Here is a 21,382-nt window from a genome sequence, read left to right as displayed (position 1 = left end):
GAACAGCTGAGGATCCTGGGATTGTATTCATTGGAGTTTAGAAGATTAAGGGGAGATCTAATAGAAACTTACAAGATAATGCATGGCTTGGAGAGGGTGGACGCTAGGAAATTGTTTCCGTTAGGTGAGGAGACTAGGACCCGTGGACACAGCCTTAGAATTAGAGGGGGTAAATTCAGAACAGAAATGCGGAGACATTTCTTCAGCCAGTGGTAGGCCTGTGGAATTTCTTGCCGCGGAGTGCAGTGGAGGCCGGGCACTAAATGTCTTCAAGGCAGAGATTGATGAATTCTTGATGTCACAAAGAATTAAGGGCTACGGGGAGAATATGGGTAAGTGGAGTTGAAATGCCCATCAGCCATGATTGAATTTGGAGTGGACTCGATGGGCCAAATGGCCTTCCTTCTGCTCCTATGTCTTATGGTCTTATGGTCTAAAGTAGAATGACCTGTAAATTTAATGCTAATATTTTCAAAAACCATTTCTATAATGTAAACGTAGCAGTATAAAGAATAACTTCATGTGAAATGATGATGCCTAAATTACCTGTATCATTGATGTCAGGATTCATATGATGTTATACAACCAGTCAATTGGGATGAATTATTCACTGATTCAGATTTGATAAGAGTGATTTTAAATGTGAAGTGCTGTATTTAATTTGTCACGGTATGTATTTATTGAACAGTATGTATGAAATATGTATGCTATATAATGTCAAACAATATGATTTGATTTATTGTAGTCACATGTACCTAAGTACAGTGAAATGTTTTGTTTGTGTGTAGCACAGATCAATCATGGTAAGCAAGGACATGCAGATCATAAGGTGCTGAGGCAGAGTGAGACGTGCAAGGTTACACTGCATAGGGGGTGCATGAAGCAAGACCAATATTAACAAGGTCAACATTGTTTGAAATCATAGTTAAAAATCACACAACACCAGGTTATAGTCCAACAGGTTTATTTGGAAGCACTAGCTTTTGGAGTGCTGCTCCTCCTTCAGGTGGTTGTGGAGTATAAAATCATAGGACACAGAATTTATAGCAAAAATTTACAGTGTGATGTAACTGAAATTATATATCAAAACAGACCTGGATTGTGTAAGTCTGTCAACTTAAAATCTCAACACAATGTAAATATTTGATATAAATTATCTCCTACGATCTTATACTTCACAAACACCTACAGCGCTCCAAAAGCTAGTGCTTCCAAATACTGTATATCTGTTGGACTTTAACCTGGTGTTGTGTGATCGTTAACTTTGTACACCCCAGTCCAACACCAGCACCTCCACATCAAAAAATTAGAGAGTCCATTCATCAGCCTAATAACGGCTGGGAAGACGCTGTTCTTGAACCTGTTGGTGCGTGTGTTCAAGTTTCTGGATCTTCTACCTGATGGAAGAGGTTGTAAGAGAGCATTACCAGAATGGGATGGATCTTTGATGTTGGCAGCCTTTCCATGACAACAAGAGGAGTAAATTGAGGCCATGGGTGGGAGGTTGGCTTCCGTGATGGTCTGGACTGTGCACACAACCTTCTGTAGTTTGTTACAGTCCTGGGCAGAGTAGTTACGAAGCTGTTATGCACTCAGACAGTATGTTTCCTATGGTGCATCTGTAACAGTTGGTGAGGGTCTTTATGGATATTCTGAATTTTTGAAGCTGCCTGAGGATGAAGAGGCATTGTTGGTACCTTCTTGACCATTGCATCTGTGTGTGAAGTCCAGGGCAGGTTATCATCACTCCTAGGAACTTCATGATCTCAACCCTCTCAAGCTCCTCTGATGATGTAGATAGGGGTGTGTTGTCCTCCTTTCTTCCTGAAGTCAATGATCAGTTCTTTTGTTTTGCCAACCTTGAGAAGGAGGTTGTTATCATTGCACTATGACACCAAGCCCTGTCTCCTTTCTCAATTCTGACTCATCGGTGTTAGGTATCCATCCTATCACGTTGGTGTTGGAGATGACGTTTGTTCACAATTTGGCAACACAGTCGTGGGTGTACAGAGAGTACAGTGGGGGCTGAGAACGCATCTTTGGTGGTGGGCAGGGAGAGGGGGGTAGGCTCCCGTTTTGAGGATTATCATAGAGGAAGTGCAATCGTCTGTCTTTATTGATTGCAGTCTGTGGGTCAGGAAGCTGAGGATCCATTTACAGAGGGTGGAGGTGAGACCTAGGTCTTAGTTTTGAGGTAGTCTTCAGGGGATTATGGTGTTGAATGTGGAGTTGTAGTCAATGAACAGGAGTCTGACATAAATGCCCTTGTTGTCCAGCGATTCCAGGGATGAGGGGAGGGCGAGGGAAATGGCTTCTGCTATGGACCTGTCATTGGCAAATTGCAGGAGATTGAGGCAGGCTGGAGGCTTAGAGTTAATGTAGGCCATGACCAGCCTCTCAAAGCATGTCATGATTATTGAGGTCACAGCCACACGACAGTAGTCATTAAGGCATGCTGTATGCACTTTCTTTGGTATTTCTTTTGAATCATTAGAGAATTAATATGAATTCATTACTCATTTTTACTTTACTCCATTATGATAGTTGATGTAATCCAAAGGCAACATGCATGTCAATCTCTCAAAAATGTTACTGTTGTAAAAAATCACCTTCAGATTTTGAGCTGAAAAATATAGTCTCAAAAATATCACTCCTAAATTGGTATAAATGGTAAATGGTCTTGCACTCCCGGTTTTTGGTTGTGTATTCTGCTGACTGAGATTGTGTCACCTCATGCAGTTATGAATTAATTCAAAATTATTCTCCTCTTAACCTTTTGCTCCCACACCCAAGCATGTCATGCCCTCAACTCAAAAATACATGAATGGGTGAGCAAAAGCACAGTAAAGGCTATTGACATTGTGTTCTCTGAATATTTGGGTACATGACATGTCCTGTTGTTGTGAGGTTCCTTTACCTAAACCAAGTACAAGTAGATATAGACTCAGATGTACTGCACAGAAACAGACCCATTGGTCCAACTTGTCCATGCTGACCAGATACCCTAAACTAATCTTCAAACAAAAGGAGACCATTGAGGTCCCAGCTTCCTGGCCCCAACCATCTCCTTTTCACTCCATTCTCTCAACACCCCAATTCCATGCTAGGATGGAAAAAATAATTTCCATTTCTTTCCTGAACAGAGGCCGAGCCAGGTCCCATTTCTCTCAACTTCCTCCATCTGCTTGAAATTGTTCTCACATTAAACAACTTCTGATTAACTACACTTAATACCTGCTTAGAAGTTAATCTGAAGGTTCTCCAACTGGATGAAATCATGGATGAACAGGAAGACCCACTGCCTACTAAAGTCAGAGTCTGACGACCGTGGCCATTACAGGAAATCCAGATATGATCACCATTAGAGATACCAAGAGGCAATACCAGGCTAAGCTAGGGACCCCAACTAACCATACAGAATCATAGAGTCATAGAGGTGTACAGAATGGAAACAAATCCTTCAGTCCAACTCATCCACACTGACCAGATACTTATTAATCTAGTCCCATTTACCAGCACTTGTCCTGTCTCCCACTAAACCCTTCCTATTCATATACCCATTCAAATGCCTTTTAAATGTTACAATTGTACCAGCCTCCACCACTCCCTCTGGCAGCTCACTCCTACATGTATCACCTGTGTGAAAACGTTGCCCCTCAGGTCTCTTTTATATCTTTTCCCTCTCACCCTAAACCTATGCCCTCTAGTTCTAAACTCCCCCACCCTGGGGAAAAGATCTTGTCTATTTACCCCGTGCCCCTCATGGTCTTATTAAGCTCTATAAGGTCACCCCTCAGCCTCCGACACTCCAGGGAAAACAGCCCAGCCTATTCAGCCTCTCCCTATAGCTCAAACACTCCAACCCTGGCAACATCCTTGTAAGTCTTTTCTGAATCCTTTCAAGTTTCACAAAATGCTTCCGCTAGGAGGGAGTTCTCATATAAAGTGTGTTTCAGCAGCGTGATTTGGCCATAACATCGCTGAAGAATTAGGAAACGGTATTTTCGAGAATTCTTGCCTCTGTTCAAGCAGTTGCATGATTCCAGCAGCGATTGCTTCGCACATTTTGTTCTGAGTATGTGAGAGGTACAGTACTATACATCTCAAAAATTAAAGAAATGGACATTCATTGCTCTCCCTCTGACACAAGAATGTTCTTGTATAATTCCTGTATAAGCCCTGTGAAGAAGTGGAAAGTGAGGATATTGAAGAGCTGCTGAGGCTCCCTGTGAAGACTTCTCTACAGCTGATTTACAATAGCTTGTCACTGAGGGGGAAATGAAAGCTGGAGATAGAAAAGGTGAAGTCCAGGATGCAGCACCACGAGAGCTTTCCACTTCTCTTTTGTCTTCTCCCCTGATGGAAATTGAGAGGCAGTTGCAGCTGTTAGAATATAACAATTACAATGCAGAAAGCAGCAGGATAGCAGTTCATTCAATAAGAAATCACCTGGCACCCTATGAACAGTTTCTTCAAAACATTTTCTTAAAAAGGGCAAGGTAGCAAAATCTGAATGTTTCTTGAGCGTTAGTTTAAAAAAAGGAGAGTCTGAAGACTATCAACCACGCCATCCACTTCTGCAACCACAACTGCACTTGAATGGGAAAATCCACTGTCCCTTTTTTTTCCCATGTAAGGTTAAATTTTGTTTTGTTAATAAATACGATTTCAACCTTCATTCAGGCTGTGCTGTACTTTGTGTTAGGTTTTTGGGTGATTTTTGAGCGATGGTGAGTGTTGTTTTTTTGCTGGTTTGCCCCTAGCCCCACTTTTCCCAGAGGCCCCATTATTTCTGTTAAGCAAGGTTTTATTGGAACACGATTATGGTGTTATCGGAGAACTACCTGTAGGCTAAAGCTTCATTAGTGAAGCATTATGCCTTTTTAGAATTTTTGTGTTATCTTAAGAATTCTAATGTAGCTGGTAAAGCTTTTGATTTCCCAAGTATTTGATATGACTCTGTTTTTGTTGGAACACTTAGATGATTGATTTGAGTTCAGGCCAGAGTGTCGGAAGGTGAGCGGTTTGTTTGGTCATAGAGCCCTGATTCATGCTGTCAATTTCCTGAGTTCAGTCTCATTATCAGGGCAATGCTGTTTGTGGAACCAATCCTCTAGTGTTTTTTTTCTAAGCCTGCTTGTTTTGAGTGTGTGCAGTGGCTATGGAATTAGAGATCTGTTTATTTGATGCATATTTATTGGAATTCAGACTTCCCTGAGGAAATAACTGGCTTAGTATTTACTTCTGAGCTCCAAGGCAGCAATGGCTCCTAGGAGAAAGTGAGGACTGCAGATGCTGGAGATCAGAGCTGAAAATGTGTTGCTGGAAAAGTGCAGCAGGTCAGGCAGCATCCAAGGAACAGGAGAATCAACGTTTCGGGCGTAAGCCCTTCTTCAGGAGTCAGGAGCAATGGCTCCTAGCAGAGCTCTGACTGAATGCTAGCAAATGTAAGGGCCCTTTTCCATTCTTTGTGTTGTTTATTTTATTAGTGAGTGAGTCTAATGGACTGACTTTAGGGCCAAGAGCAGCTGTACAAAAAGGCCTGTGAAAAGCTAGGCTTTTTGTAGAGACCCTCACCATTCATGAACTCCCTCATCGATGATCCTGAGCCCTTGCCCCACTTGACAATGAAATAATTCTTGAAATACTGCCACCATTCAATAACCAAGGAAGTCAAGTATTCACAAGGATCTTTAAACATTCATATAAGTTAACATCCAAGAACCATATTTCAAATTAGGCAACAAAAGGCAAAAGAAATTTTGAGTTCTATTGTAAACTTGTAGTTTAGCACAAATACCAGTTTCCACCTTTCCCTCCTGGATCCTCTCCCAGTTGGAAGAATCCAGCTCTTTCTGTTTTAAAGTGTCCTGTTCAGAAATGTTGTGATACACATCTGTGTCAGACGAGGCTTGAGCCTGGACCCTCTGGCACTGAGGTAAGGACACTACCAATGTGCCATAAGACCCTTTTAATAAAGATTCACTGACAAATTAACTACATATCCAACCAAGTTGCAAACACTGCTTGTTAAAAAATATTTTAAACCCAGTTAGCTAATTAAATAAATAACTAACACTGTCTAGCTATTTTGTTTAGTCAACCTGATTCAGACATTGACACATATCTGAGCCAGGTAGGAATTGAACCTAGACAGTTGATCCAAAGGCAGGGGCTGTATCACTACGCCGCAAAGTCATTTATTGAGCACAACTCTTAAGCCTTTTCTCATTAAACTCTGGAGCTGTTCTGGTTTACCCTTTAAAGGGCCTCCATTCTAATGACATTGCAGACTCTGCCTTTTGTCTTAATTTTGCCAGGCAGGTGCACAAAATGTTAAAATTTGCAATGCATGTGCTGTGCAAATGAGCATTATGCTCACGGAGCCAATGACTATCTCTAACCCCATTTTAATTTAGTAATCAGAATTTAGTTATCTGCCACATGTGACTACTGGTGAATACATTGGACAACATGGGCCTGTATAATGCTATTTTAAAATGGTATTTAGTGTACATGCATAGATCTGAAAATGTGCCATTGAGAAGGTTGAGGGAATTTTACCCAAGAACCGCAAAATAGTTCAATGGCATGAAGTTACTGCACGGCAAATTCTATTTGTTAGTCAATCACTTTGCAAAAGTTCTGTGTTTACAGGTGAATAATCTAAAGAACAAAGGTTTGATACTTTAAAAGTGTATCACCTGAACTTGCGCTAAGTGTCCATATAAAGTCTACATGAACTCTTATGTAAATGCCTTTAAAAGACTGTCGGAAAACGTGCTATTTATCTAGACAGTTGTCTAACCCCGTGGTGCATTGTAAGCTTGCCCTTTGTCGGATCAAACAGTTTATTTCTGCAGTTTTTCAGTTTTCAACCATCAACTCTGAAACAAATGACTCTTGATTGCTCCCCAAATCTGGCACTTTCTTTCGAATAAGGTGAAATGAGTTCTGGACATAGCAATATTTGACAATGTGGCATCAAGGAGCCTTGGAAAGTTGGAATCACTCGATATCTCGGGGCAAACTCTCTGCTGGATAGATTCGTACCTGGCACAGAGGAAGATGATTGTGGTTGTTGAAGGTCAGTCACCTCAGCTGTAGGACATGATTCGATTAGATTACTTAGTGTGGAAACAGGCCCTTCGGCCCAACAAGTCCACACCGACCCTCCGAAGAGCAACCCACCCAGACCCATTCCCCTACGTTTACCCCTTCACCTCACACTACAGGCAATTTAGCATGGCCAATTCACCTAACTTGCACATCATTGGACTGTGGGAGGAAACCGGAGCACCCGGAGGAACCCCACACAGACACGGGGAGAACGTGCAAACTCCACACAGACAGTCGCCTGAGGTGGGAATTGAACCCGGGTCTCTGGTGCTGTGAGGCAGCAGTGCTAACCACTGTGCCACTGTGCCTCTCGTGATCTCTGCAAAAGTTCCTCAGGGTAGTGTCCTAGGTCTAACCATCTTCAGCTGCATCATCAATGACCTTCGCTCCATCGTAAGGTCAGTAGTAGGGATGTTTGCCGATCTGCAGTCCTCGCTTTCTCTTCAATGATTGCGTAATGGTCAGCATTTTTCGTGGACCCTCAAATATAGAATCAGTCTCCCTTCAAATGTAACAAGAAATAACAAGTGACATTACTGTCACACATGCCAGGCAATGACAATCTCTACTAAGAGACAGTCTGACCAACACCCCTTAACATTCATTGCTGTCACCATTACTGAATTCCCTGATTATCAGCATCATTGGGCTTACCATTGACCAGAAACGTAACTGGACTCACCACATAAAGACTGGCTACAAAAGCAGGTCAGAGGCGAAGAACATGCCGTGAGTAACTCCTCTCCTGACTCGCTAAAGCTTGTCCACCATCTACAAGGCACTTGAGAAGCTTGACACCATCCAAGACAAAGCAACCCACTTGATTGACACCATATCCACAAACATCGCCTCCTTCCATTGCCAACACTGTAATCGACAGAAATTCTGCATTGCAGAAAATCAGTAAACACCGAGTGGGCGGCATGGTGGCACAGTGGTTAGCACTGCTGCCTCACAGCACCAGAGACCTGGGTTCAATTCCCGCCTCAGGAGACTGACTGTGTGGAGTTTGCACGTTCTCCCCGTGTCTCCGTGGGTTTCCTCCGGGCGCTCCGGTTTCCTCCCACATTGCAAAGATGTGCAGGTGAATTGGCCATGCTAAATTGCCCGTAGTGTTAAGTAAGGGGTAAATGTAGGGGTATGGGTGGGTTGCGCTTCGGCGGGGCGGTGTGGACTTGTTGGGCCGAAGGGCCTGTTTCCACACTGTAAGTAATCTAATCTAATTCAGACAATACCTTCCAAACCCTCAGCCACTTCCATCTAGAACAATAAGGGTGGCAGGTACATGGCAACATTGCCAACTGTAAGTTCCCCTCCAAGCCACACACCATCCTGACTTGAAAATATATCACTATTCCTTCAGTATCTCTGGGTCAGAATCCTGGAATTCCTTCTATAATTGCAATTTGGGTCTATCTACAGAAAATGGACTACAGCTTCCCACCACCATTTCAAGGGCAACTAAGGATGGGCCATTAATGCTGACCAGGTAACGATGCTGACATCCTACAAATGAATTCTAGAAAGAACTTTGCATTTTTAAAGACATGAAGGTGTGCATAATTTCAATACACACTAGCTTATTTCGTATCTGAAAATATGTTGCTGGAAAAGCGCAGCAGGTCAGGTAGCATCCAAGGAGCAGGAAAATCGGGCATGAGCCCTTCTTCAGGACTGAGGAAAGTGTGCCAAGCAGGTTAAGATAAAAGGTAGGGAGGAGGGACTTGGGGGAAGGGGCGTTAGAAATGCAATAGGTGGAAAGAGGTTAAGGTGAGGGTGATAGGCCGGAGTGGGGGTGGGGGTGGAGAGGTCAGGAAGAAGATTGAAGATTAGGAAGGTGGTGCTGAGTTCGAGGGTTGGGACTGAGACAAGGTGGGGGGAGGAGAAATGAGGAAACTGGAGAAATCGGAGTTCATCCCTTGTGGTTGGAGGGTTCCTAGGCGGAAGATGAGGCGCTCTTCCTCCAGCCGTCATGTTGCTATGGTCTGGCGATGGAGGAGTCCAAGGACCTGCATGTCCTTGATGGAGTGTGGGAGGGAGAGTTGAAGTGTTGAGCCACGGGGTGGTTGGGTTGGTTGGTCCGGGGGTCCCAGAGGTGTTCTCTGAAATGTTCTGCAAGTATGTGGCCTGTCTCCCCAATATAGAGGAGGCCACATTGGGTGCATTGGATGCCGGACCAAAGGAGTAGCCATGGGCACCCGCATGGGCCCCAGCTATGCCTGCCTCTTTGTAGGATATGTGGGATAGTCCATCTTCCGCAGCTACACTGGCACCACCCCCTATCTTTCCCTCTGCTACATTGATGACTGTATAGGCGCTGGCTCGTGCTCCCACGAGGAGGTTGAACAGTTCATCCACTTTACCAACACCTTCCACCCCGACCTCAAATTTACCTGGACTGTCTCAGACTCTTCCCTCCCCTTCCTAGACCTCTCTCTTTCCATCTCTGGCAACCCAATCAACACGGACATTTACTATAAACCGACGACTCCCACAGCTACCTAGACTACATCTCCTCCCACCCTGTCCCCTGTAAAAATGCCATCCCATATTCCCAATTCCTTCGTCTCCACCGCATCTGCTCCCAGGAGGACCAGTTCCAATACCGAACAACCCAGATGGCCTCCTCCTTCAAAGACCGCAATTTCCCCCCAGACGTGGTCGATGATGCTCTCCACCGCATCTCCTCCACTTCCCGCTCCTCTGCCCTTGAGCCCCGCACCTCCAATCGCCACCAGGACAGAACTCCATTGGTCCTCACCTACCACCCCACCAACCTCCATATACATCGTATCATCTGTCGTCATTTCTGCCACCTCCAAACGGACCCCACCACCAGGGATATATTTCCCTCCCCTCCCCTATCAGCATTCCAAAAAGACCACTCCCTCCGTGACTCCCTCGTCAGGTCCACACCCCACACCAACCCAGCCTTCACTCCCGGCACCTTCCCCTGCAACCGCAAGAAATGAAAAACTTGTGCCCACAGCTCCCCCCTCACTTCCCTCCAAGGCCCCAAGGGATCCTTCCATATCCACCACAAAAAAAAAACGCTGCACCCGCTGTGGCCTCCTCTACATTGGGGAGACGGGCCACATACTTGCAGAACGTTTCAGAGAACATCTCTGGGACACCCGGACCGACCAACCAACCTAACCACCCCGTGGCTCAACACTTCAACTCCCCCTCCCACTCCACCAAGGACATGCAGGTTCTTGGACTCCTCCATCGCCAGACCATAGCAACACGACGGCTGGAGGAAAGCGCCTCATCTTCCGCCTAGGAACCCTCCAACCACAAGGGATGAACTCCGATTTCTCCAGTTTCCTAATTTCCCCTCCCCCCACCTTGTCTCAGTCCCAACCCTCGGACTCAGCACCACTTTCCTAACCTGCAACCTTCTTCCTAACCTCTCTGCCCCCACTTTCACCTTAACCTCCTTCCACCTATCGCATTTCCAACGCCCCTCCCCCAAGTCCCTCCTCCCTACCTTTTATCTTAGCCTGCTTGGCACACCCTCCTCATTCCTGAAGAAGGGCTCATGCCCGAAATGTCGATTTTCCTGCTCCTTGGATGCTGCCTGACCTGCTGCGCTTTTCCAGCAACACATTTTCAGCTCTCATCTCCAGCATCTGCAGTTCTCACTTTCTCCTAGTTTATTTCTTATGCCCAAGAAATAAGGGTGTGCCAGATAGTTAATTTTAAATGTAGTCATATCTCATGAGCTGGCAAAATTTTTGTATATAGCCAACAGTTGTGAGATTGTAACTACATAAGGGTCTGGATATGGGAGAGTCATGTGATCTTGTCTAAGAGTTGATGGCTGAAATTCACACTTGTCATACGGTTACTTAAAATCAATAGTTAGTGAAGGACCTTAACAGGAATAATTAAATGTCAAAGTGTTTTTGTATTGAAGGCCATTTTTAACGTGTCTGTAATTATATTTATACTCTATATGAGGAGATTATATTCTGCAATTATTTCGACGTTTGGGAGATGAAGGACACTACAAACATTCATAAAACTTTTAAGTTAACGTGAAATCCTGTTATTTGAATTTGCAACCAATAAGTAGAAAATATATTTAAAATGCAAGGTGCCTAGTTATATCCTTTCTGTTTGTGGCTTTTTTCAAGTTTTGCTCCGGGGGGTGGGGCATCTAAAGCATTCCCGAGTTATTTCTACTCCATTTGTCACGTTTGTAATGTTGCTATGTGTATAATTAAATCCTTTAAGTATTGTTTCCTTTGCTAATTAGTTAATCTTTGAAAGTAAAAACTGGAAGTCCTCAGAAGTGACATAATGCATCAGGTTCCTGGAACTTCACCTCTTTGTTCAGAAAATATTGAAAATACTCTTGTATGGGACCAGTTCCTGAAATGGTACCAGTTGAGTGAATCATGCTCACTTCCCTGAAGTTCCTAGCATCTGAGAGGAAATACCGTTATGAAAGGACAAATGTGACAAATCAAACACTCAGAAATAATTAAGATGCAGAACATTTGACTGATAGTTAAATCCAGCATTTCATTTCTGCTTGCATTCATTTGGCTCAGTTCCACTCCATGAACAGTGAGTGATTCCATTCCTAAATTTCCAAGTGCTAACCGTAGTGTTAGGTAAGGGGTAGATATAGGGGTATGGGTGGGTTGTGCTTCGGCAGGGCGGTGTGGACTTGTTGGGCCGAAGGGCCTGTTTCCACACTGTAAGTAATCTAATCTAATCTAACAGTGGCTTTACAGCAAAGGCTTCTGTTCCTGTGTTTGCAGTGTTGCTTGTGCAATCCATTGAGGTTTCTAGCATTTGTTCTCCTCTGTTCCTCACTTGCATGATTTTCTTGGCATCATTCTCAGACTTGGCTTCCACAGTGCTGTACTTTCTCCCAACTTCGTTAACCCTAAGTAACCTACTTTGTCATAAATGATGTTCTGTAATCACAAACTTCAACATCAAGACGATCAAGCACCATCTTTTTAGTCTCCACTTTAAACACTGCTTTCTTACCAATGATTCGATTCTTCCTCTCGATGTGTTATTTAAACTGAACTAGCCTCTGCCATCTGGCTGTGCAGTTTGATCTTGAGTTGAATTTTAAAGTCCATATTCCATCCTTAACTAGACTATATTTCAATCTCTGTGATATCGTCTTCCTCCATCATGAAAGTGATTTCTTCTTAGATTAGATTCCCTACAGTGAGGAAACAGGCCCTTCGGCCCAACAAGTCCACACTGACCTTCCGAAGAGTAACCCACCCAGACCCATTTCCCTCTGACTAATGCACCTAACACTATGGACAATTTAGCATGGCCAATTCACCTAACCTGTACATCTTTGGACTGTGGAAGGAAACTGGAGCATCTGGAGGAAACCCACGCAGACACAGGGAGAATGTGCAAACTCCACACCGACAGTCGCCCAAGGCTGGAATTGTTCCTGGGATCCTGGTGCTGAGAGGCAGCAGTGCTAACCACTGAGCCACCGTGCCTTACTAAATGCATTCTTTCTTGTCTCCTATAAATCTGTTTTGTCAAGCATTTTATTGGCATGTTCTTTCCTATTCTCCAGAAAAATGCCAAATTGTCTTTAACTCAGCATCTGACCTTTTGATCTGTGCTAATCTCATGAATGGACTACCTCTAATGTTTTAATGATTAATTCTACTTTCAAATCTCTGCAACCTCTCTCAAACTGATTAGCACCTAATCTTTACATACCCCTTGTCTAGCAGTTTGTGTTTCCATTGTTATTTTAAGTAGCTGGTAATCCTATGGAGTAGTCATTTTGTTTAAAGTTTTTTTTCTGTCTGCCATCTTGATACATATAGTCTTGACTCTGAAGTTCAGAGAGCTGATTTTTTTTAAATTATTTGTGTTCTTACAAAGATGACAGAATTTGAGTTTAGAAGGATTTGTGGATGGATCCCTCCCCCCCCCCCCCCCCTCATTTATTAAGAGGAGAAATAAAAGTCATAATTAAAATGAATTATACTATGGAAATAAATTTATAAGAGAATCTGAATTGGTTGTGTTTTTTTTGCTGTTTTTCTTTTATCGTTTAATGTATAAATTTGTGTAAATGATTTGGAGAAGAATATGTGAATCTGTCGTGCAGTGCTGATCTTCTGCCATTGAATTCGTTGGTGAACTAATGAAAGCATTTACTTGTTTTATTTCGTAGTCCCAGAAGTCCTGGATAGAGAATACTTTTACCAAGAGGGAATGTGTTTACATAATTCCAAGCTCAAAAGACCCACACAGGTAAAGAAATGTACATTTAGTTGTGCTTGAGCTTCAAATATGCTTTGTTTCTAGTTTTGAAGAATTAAGATGAGACATTTCTTCTTGTAATTTTTTTTGTGGTGTGGGATAAAAACTGCAATAAATTGTTTTAATCTATTTTTAATGATGGGCAACTGGCACTGGAATTACTTGGATTAAGGTTAAATATTGATGTTGTACTTTTTGTTTGTGTTCACTTTTGTGAAATTTCTATACTTAGGCTGGATATTGTTACAGAAGGATCATAGAACATAGAAAAATACCGCGCGGTACAGGCCCTTCGGCCCTCGATGTTGCGCCGACCGAAGCCGACCTAACCTACACTAGCCCACTATCCTCCATATGCCTATCCAATGCCCGCTTGAATGCCCATAAAGAGGGAGAGTCCACCACTGATACTGGCAGGGCATTCCATGAACACTCAACCCGCTGAGTAAAGAATCTACTCCTAACATCTGTCCTATACCAACCTCCCCTTAATTTAAAGCTGTGTCCCCTAGTAACAGCTGACTCCATACGCGGAAAAAGGTTCTCACTGTCAACCCTATCTAAACCCCTAATCATCTTGTACACCTCTATCAAATCGCCCCTAAACCTTCTTTTCTCCAATGAGAACAGCCCCAAGTGCCTCAGCCTTTCCTCATACGATCTTCCTACCATGCCAGGCAACATCCTGGTAAACCTCCTCTGCACCCGTTCCAGTGCCTCCACATCCTTCCTATAGAATGGTGACCAAAACTGTACACAATACTCCAGATAAGGCCGCACCAGAGTCTTATACAACTGCAACATGACCTCAGGACTCTGGAACTCAATTCCTCTACCAATAAAGCCCAGTACGCCATATGCCGCCTTCACAGCACTATTTACCTGGGTGGCAACTTTCAGAGATCTGTGTACATGGACACCAAGATCCCTCTGCTCATCCACACTACCAAGTAGTCTACCATTAGCCCAGTAATCCATCTTCTTGTTACTCATACCAAAGTGAATGACTTCACACTTAGCTACATTGAACTCCATTTGCCACCTTTCTGCCCAGCTCTGCAGCTTATCTATATCCCACTGTAACCTGCCACATCCTTCTTCGCTGTCCACCACTCTACCAACTTTCGTATCATCCGCAAACTTACTCACCCAGCCTTCAAGCCCCTCCTCCAGGTCATTTATAAAAATGACAAACAGCAATGGTCCCAAAACAGATCCTTGTGGAATACCGCTAGTAACTGCACTCCAAGATGAACCTTTACCATCAACTACTACCCTCTGTCTCCTTCCAACCAGCCAATTCCTAATTCAAACCTCTAACGCACCCTCAATGCCATACCTCCGTAATTTTTGCATTTGCCTACCATGGGGTACCTTATCGAACCCCTTGCTAAAATCCATATACACCACATCTACTGCTTTACCCTCGTCCGCTTCCTTAGTCACCTTCTCGAAGAACTCAATAAGGTTTGTGAGGCACGACCTGCCCTTCACAAAACCATGCTGACTATCCTTGATCACATTATTCCTATCCAGATGTTCATAAATCCTATCCCTTACCATTCTCTCTAAGACTTTGCCCAAAACAGAAGTGAGACTCACTGGCCTATAGTTACTCGGGCTATCCCTGCTCCCCTTCTTGAACAAGGGGACCACATTCGCTATCCTCCAGTCTTCTGGCACTATTCTTGTAGACAACAACGACATAAAAATCAAGGCCAATGGCTCCACTATCTCCTCCCTTGCTTCCCAGAGGATCCTAGGATAAATGCCATCAGGCCCAGGGGACTTATCTATTTTCACCCTTTCCAGTATTCCACGGACCTCTTCCCTACATACCTCAAAGCCATCCATTCTAATCACTTGTAACTCAATATTCACATCAGCAACAACGTCCTGTTCCTGAGTGAATACTGACGAAAAGTATTGATTTAGTGTCTCTCCAATCTCCACTGCCTCCACGCACAACTTCCCACTACTATCCTTGACTGGACCGATACCTACCCTAGTCATACTTTTATTCCTGACATACCTATAGAAAGCCTTAGGGTTTTCCCTAATCCTACCAACCAAGGACTTTTCATGTCCCCTTCCCGCTGCTCTCAGCTCTCTCTTTAGATCCTTCCTGGCAACCTTATAACACTCAATCGCCCCAACTGAACCTTCATGCCTCATCTTTACGTAGGCCACCCTCTTCCCTTTTACAAGGGATTCCAATTCCTTATTAAACCACGGCTCCCTCACAAGACCCTTTCCTCCCTGCCTGACTGGTACATACTTATCAAGGACACCCAATAGCTGCTCCTTGAACAATCTCCACATATCATTTGTGTCCTTCTCTTGAAGCCTATTTTTCCAATCCACACATCCTAAGTCATGCCTCACCACATCATAATTTCCCTGCCCCCAGCTATAACTCCTGCCCTGCAGTGCACACTTATCCCTCTCCATCACTAGAGTAAAAGTCACCGAGTTGTGGTCACTGTCCCCGAAGTGCCCACCTACCTCCAAGTCTAACACCTGGCCTGGTTCATTATCTAGAACCAAATACAGTATGGCCTCACCTCTTGTTGGCCTGTCTACATATTGTGTCAGGAAACCCTCCTGCACACATTGGACAAACACCGACCCATCTAACAAACTCGAACTATAGCTTTCCCAGTCAATATCTGGGAAGTTAAAGTCCCCCATAACAACCACCCTATTACTTTCACTCTTCTCCTGAATCATTCTCGCAATCCTTTCTTCCACGTCTCTCGGACTATTAGGAGGCCTGTAGAAAACTCCAAACAGGGTGACCTCACCTTTCCTATTCCTAACCTCAGCCCAAACTACCTCAGATGGCAAGTCTTCCTCCATCGTCCTTTCCACCGCTGTAATACTATCCTTGACAAGCAATGCCACACCTCCCCCTCTTTTACCCCCACCTCTGACCCTACTAAAATATTTAAACCCTGGAACCTGCAATAGCCATTCCTGTCCCTTTTCTACCCACGTCTCTGTAATGGCCACAACATCAAAGTCCCAGGTACCAACCCACGCTGCAAGCTCACCTACCTTATTTCTAATACTTCTGGTATTGAAGTATACACACTTCAAGCCACCTTCCTGTTTTCCAGCACCCTCCTTCGAGATCGATGCCTTGTTCCTAACTTCCCTACACTCAAGGTCCTGTACCCTAAAGCTACAGTCCAGGTTCCCATGCTCCTGCAGAGTTTGTTTAAACCCTCCCAAAGAGTACTAGCAAACCTCCCCCCAAGGATGCTGGTGCCCCTCAGGTTCAGGTGGAGACCATCCTGTTTATAGAGGTCCCACCTTCCCCAGTAAGAACCCCAGTTGTCCAGAAACCGTAACCCCTCCCTCCTGCACCATCCCTGTAGTCACGCATTTAACTGTTCTCTCTCCCTATTCCTCGACTCTCTATCACGTGGCACGGGTAACACACCAGAGACAACAACTCTGTTCGTTCTAGCTCTGAGCTTCCAACCTAGCTCCCTGAAAGCCTGCCTAACATCCTCACCCCTCTTCCTACCTATGTCGTTGGTGCCAACGTGGACCACGACCTGGGACTGCTCCCCCTCCCCATTAAGTACCGGGAAAACACGATCAGAGACATCACATACCCTTGCACCTGGGAGGCAACATACCAAACGTGAGTCTCTGTCGCCCTCGCAAAACCACCTATCTGTGCCTAGATTTCCTCCTAATTTCATTCAATAACTTAAGGGAGTTTCTCTTCAAATTCCGTTGGATAGTGCATACTGCAGAAACTGAATAATGTTACTAATATTCTTTATTTTGCTTCCCTCTTTTGTTATGCTATTGGAAAAGATTGTTTAATAAATGTTGGACAGAATACATAGTCTCCTCGTCACTTAACCCTTGTCTGTTTTAGCAAACTCAAAGATTAAGTATCTTTCCTTTTCCTTAAAAGCTATTCATACTTAATCAAAATTTATCCATTTTAGAGAATGCTTTTGTGAGAAAAGGTGCAATTTCTAAATATATAACAAATTTTCTTTGAGTTTGAATTTAAAACTAGTGGCATGTAGATTGGTTTATCTTTTTGTAAAAGGGTTTTAGATTAGTTAGCTTGATCTTTCCTGAACCATAACTTTAAAGCCAGTATGTGCCAGACAGCAGGCGATGCAAGGAACCCTGTAGGAAGTTTATTCTATTATGGGAGCTTTATGATAGAAAAGAGAAAGCATTGAGCTATTGGCTTTAGCAGAATCTAAGATGAGCAAGTTTCTTTTCAAATTTATTCAAAAACTTTTGAGTTCAATATGGAAGAAATCTGACTGGGGTAAGGTGTAAGTTAGTTGCTCAAGAAGATCCTTCAGAACAGTTAGGAAAATATATTACTTCAGTGAAAGAGTTTAGCCTGTGAACTTTGCAGATCAGGAAGTAAGGTGATGTTGACGATTAGATGATTGTTATTTGCTGTATATTTTGAAATGTTTGAACTGCTACGTGTAGGTAGGTTGATTTAGTTTATTTTTATTTATTTTGTGTGGCAAACTTCTGTTTCAATATTAAAACTAAATCTGCACCCTTGTGTGCTTAGGTGGGAAAAACTTTCATTTTTTTTGTAAAAAAAATATAATCTATCAAACCAATTCTGGGATCTGACTTGTCCAGTGATAGAATCAGCTGGGACCAAAACCTTGCTTAGTTTTCAATAATTTTCCTTGTTGATATATCTACTTTGCAAACTTGGCTTAGTTATTTTAGTTTTCAAAAATAATTTCTAGTTGCTAGATTCCTTTGTAAGATAATTTTAGCTGTATTATGATAGCAATTTTACATAGTTGATTGTATAGTGCTATGTCCAAGGCAGTTCCACTAGCATAATACTAAAACCTGGGAGCAGGTGGATAATGGCAGGCATCCTGAGAATTTTATTTGCATTTGCACACACGTGCATGCGCACACAAAGAAACAACACCCTGCCCAAATTTGTGGTTTATTAATGGACTTTAGAATAGGAAGCAGTGGTCAATCAAAATGAATAAATCTGAAATGAGATGAGATGTTAAAAGTTTTACTGAAAGCAATGAAAATTTAGATTAGATTCCGTTTAAATACTGGTTTGTTCCCTTTGAAAATGACCAAGGCAAATCTAAAATCTCTAACTGAAGGTAATAAACATCACAATAGCTGGCAGCGATTTAGTCATGTTTGTGTTCTTTATATGCTGCAGCTTGTCAGTGTTGAATTACCGGAGTCATAAGATTTGGATTGATGTCCTGGAGCTTCAGCTGGGCTTTTTTTTTGGTGATCACAAACTTATTATTTTGGAGATGTTATCAGAGTCATATAGTATTCACTGTGACAATGTTAAACCATCATCTTTCCTCGCTTGCCTGCAGATTTTGATAGTGCTGACCATGTACACCACAATCCTTTCCATCATTGTCCATTTGAGAGGAGCTACCTTTCCTTTGTTTCACTCCTCTCTAGTAGCTAGTAGAGGACCTGCAAAAGGGAAAACGAAGCCAATTTTGCTTCCTTTCCCCCATTACTGTTGTCTCATATTGAATCACCTAAACAGCACCATCACTGGCCAGCCTAAGCTTATTGGCTGCTGATTATTTGGCTGACTTCAGATTTTCCTGAAGAAGGGCTTATGCCCGAAACGTCGATTCTCCTGCTCCTTTGATGCTGCCTGACCTGCTGCGCTTTTCCAGCAACACATTTTTAAGCTCTGATCTCCAGCATCTGCAGTCTTCACTTTCTCCTAACTTCAGATTTGACCATTCCAATACTCTCCCAGCCAGTCTCCTCCTCCTACCTCTGCAAAATTGAGCTCATCCTGCCTATTTCCTACTTAGCATTAAATTCCAGTCAACTGTCACCTCTAACAGATGTTTTCTCCCTATCAATTCTGACCTCTTGTGCACCTTACATTCTGTTCACCCCTCTATCAGTTGCTGGCCTGGTCTTTGCAGTTCCCTCTCTAAATCCCTGTCTCTTTGAAGCTTTTTATGGGTCAAATAGTTTCTTATCAGTCATATGATTACATTCCAGTTTTTAATAGTGAGGACATTTTCTTGATGTTAAAACTAATTTCATGACATATATGCAGCTAAGTATTTGTCTTGTTTTTCATAAGGTTGATTTGTTACTTTTTCTTGGTTCTAGATGCTTACCAGGATGTCAGATTTGCCAGCAATTGGTCAGGTGAGTTTTGAATGGCACGTTGTGGTTAGGGTGGCAGACATTTTTTTATTACTCTGGAGCACTGGTAGAGCTGGATGCTGAGAGGAACATTTTCAGATCCGAGTGTAGTTTGAGATTTGTGGACCCTATATAAGCTAAACTTTTGTCTCAGTCATATTTCCTACTCTCCAACTTAATTGTTTTTCTTGAACATTTTACAATTTTTAGCCAAATATGCAATTTTTCAACTAATAACTATAGCAGTATACTAAAGATGCTGAAAATCTGTAATTCCAGCAATTTGCTTTTGTTTTTAATCATACCGTGTTAAACATTTTTGTCTATTTAAATAGAAAAGTTGGTCTTTTATACTATACAAGAGGCAACGATTCAGTGATATTATCACTGGATTGTTAGTCCAGAGACCCAGGTAATGTTTTAGGGACTTGGATTTGAATCCCACAATGGTGGATGGTGGAATTTGAATTTGATACAAATCTCGAGTTTCAAGTCTAATGATGAGTGAATCCATTGCCGATTGTCAGAAAAACCCATATAGTTGAATAACATCCCCGCCCTCTCATCCCCCCCGCCCTCTCATCCCCCCCGCCCTCTCATCCCCCCCGCCCTCTCATCCCCCCCCGCCCTCTCATCCCCCCCCGCCCTCTCATCCCCCCCCGCCCTCTCATCCCCCCCCGCCCTCTCATCCCCCCCCGCCCTCTCATCCCCCCCCGCCCTCTCATCCCCCCCCGCCCTCTCATCCCCCCCCGCCCTCTCATCCCCCCCCGCCCTCTCATCCCCCCCCGCCCTCTCATCCCCCCCCGCCCTCTCATCCCCCCCCGCCCTCTCATCCCCCCCCGCCCTCTCATCCCCCCCCGCCCTCTCATCCCCCCCCGCCCTCTCATCTCCCCCCCCGCCCTCTCATCTCCCCCCCCGCCCTCTCATCTCCCCCCCGCCCTCTCATCCCCCCCGCCCTCTCATCCCCCCCCGCCCTCTCATCTCCCCCCCCGCCCTCTCATCTCCCCCCCCGCCCTCTCATCCCCCCCCCGCCCTCTCATCCCCCCCCCGCCCTCTCATCCCCCCCGCCCTCTCATCCCCCCCCGCCCTCTCATCCCCCCCCGCCCTCTCATCCCCCCCCGCCCTCTCATCCCCCCCCGCCCTCTCATCCCCCCCCGCCCTCTCATCCCCCCCCGCCCTCTCATCCCCCCCCGCCCTCTCATCCCCCCCCGCCCTCTCATCCCCCCCCGCCCTCTCATCCCCCCCCGCCCTCTCATCCCCCCCCCGCCCTCTCATCCCCCCCCGCCCTCTCATCCCCCCCCGCCCTCTCATCCCCCCCCGCCCTCTCATCCCCCCCCGCCCTCTCATCCCCCCCCGCCCTCTCATCCCCCCCCGCCCTCTCATCCCCCCCCGCCCTCTCATCCCCCCCCGCCCTCTCATCCCCCCCCGCCCTCTCATCCCCCCCCGCCCTCTCATCCCCCCCCGCCCTCTCATCCCCCCCCGCCCTCTCATCCCCCCCCGCCCTCTCATCCCCCCCCCGCCCTCTCATCCCCCCCCCGCCCTCTCATCCCCCCCCGCCCTCTCATCCCCCCCCGCCCTCTCATCCCCCCCCGCCCTCTCATCCCCCCCCGCCCTCTCATCCCCCCCCGCCCTCTCATCCCCCCCCGCCCTCTCATCCCCCCCCGCCCTCTCATCCCCCCCCGCCCTTCCTCTCTCTCTCTTTCTTTCTTTCGTTCTTTCTCTCTTTCTCTCTTTCTTTCTCTCTCTCTTTCTTTCTCTCTCTCTTTCTTTCTCTCTCTCTTTCTTTCTTTCTTTCTCTCTCGCTCTCCCCTCC

General features: G+C 44.8%; 1 protein-coding gene across 4 annotated transcripts in view; it reads left to right on the top strand.

The window, feature by feature from the left end:
- trpm7 (transient receptor potential cation channel, subfamily M, member 7) overlaps positions 1-21,382 on the top strand; it is a 191,139-nt gene that overhangs the window by 62,275 nt on the left and 107,482 nt on the right. For all 4 annotated transcript variants that reach the window (XM_072565434.1, XM_072565433.1, XM_072565435.1 and 1 more), the window contains 2 exons: positions 13,301-13,380; positions 19,534-19,572. In XM_072565434.1, the coding sequence (XP_072421535.1) occupies positions 13,301-13,380; positions 19,534-19,572 (119 nt within the window). The remainder of the gene's footprint in view (positions 1-13,300; positions 13,381-19,533; positions 19,573-21,382) is intronic.

This window comes from Chiloscyllium punctatum, chromosome 48, assembly GCF_047496795.1.
Source record: "Chiloscyllium punctatum isolate Juve2018m chromosome 48, sChiPun1.3, whole genome shotgun sequence".
NCBI lineage: Eukaryota > Metazoa > Chordata > Chondrichthyes > Orectolobiformes > Hemiscylliidae > Chiloscyllium > Chiloscyllium punctatum.
Note: the sequence above shows the minus strand (reverse complement) of the source record. Positions and strands in the feature narration are given on the sequence as shown.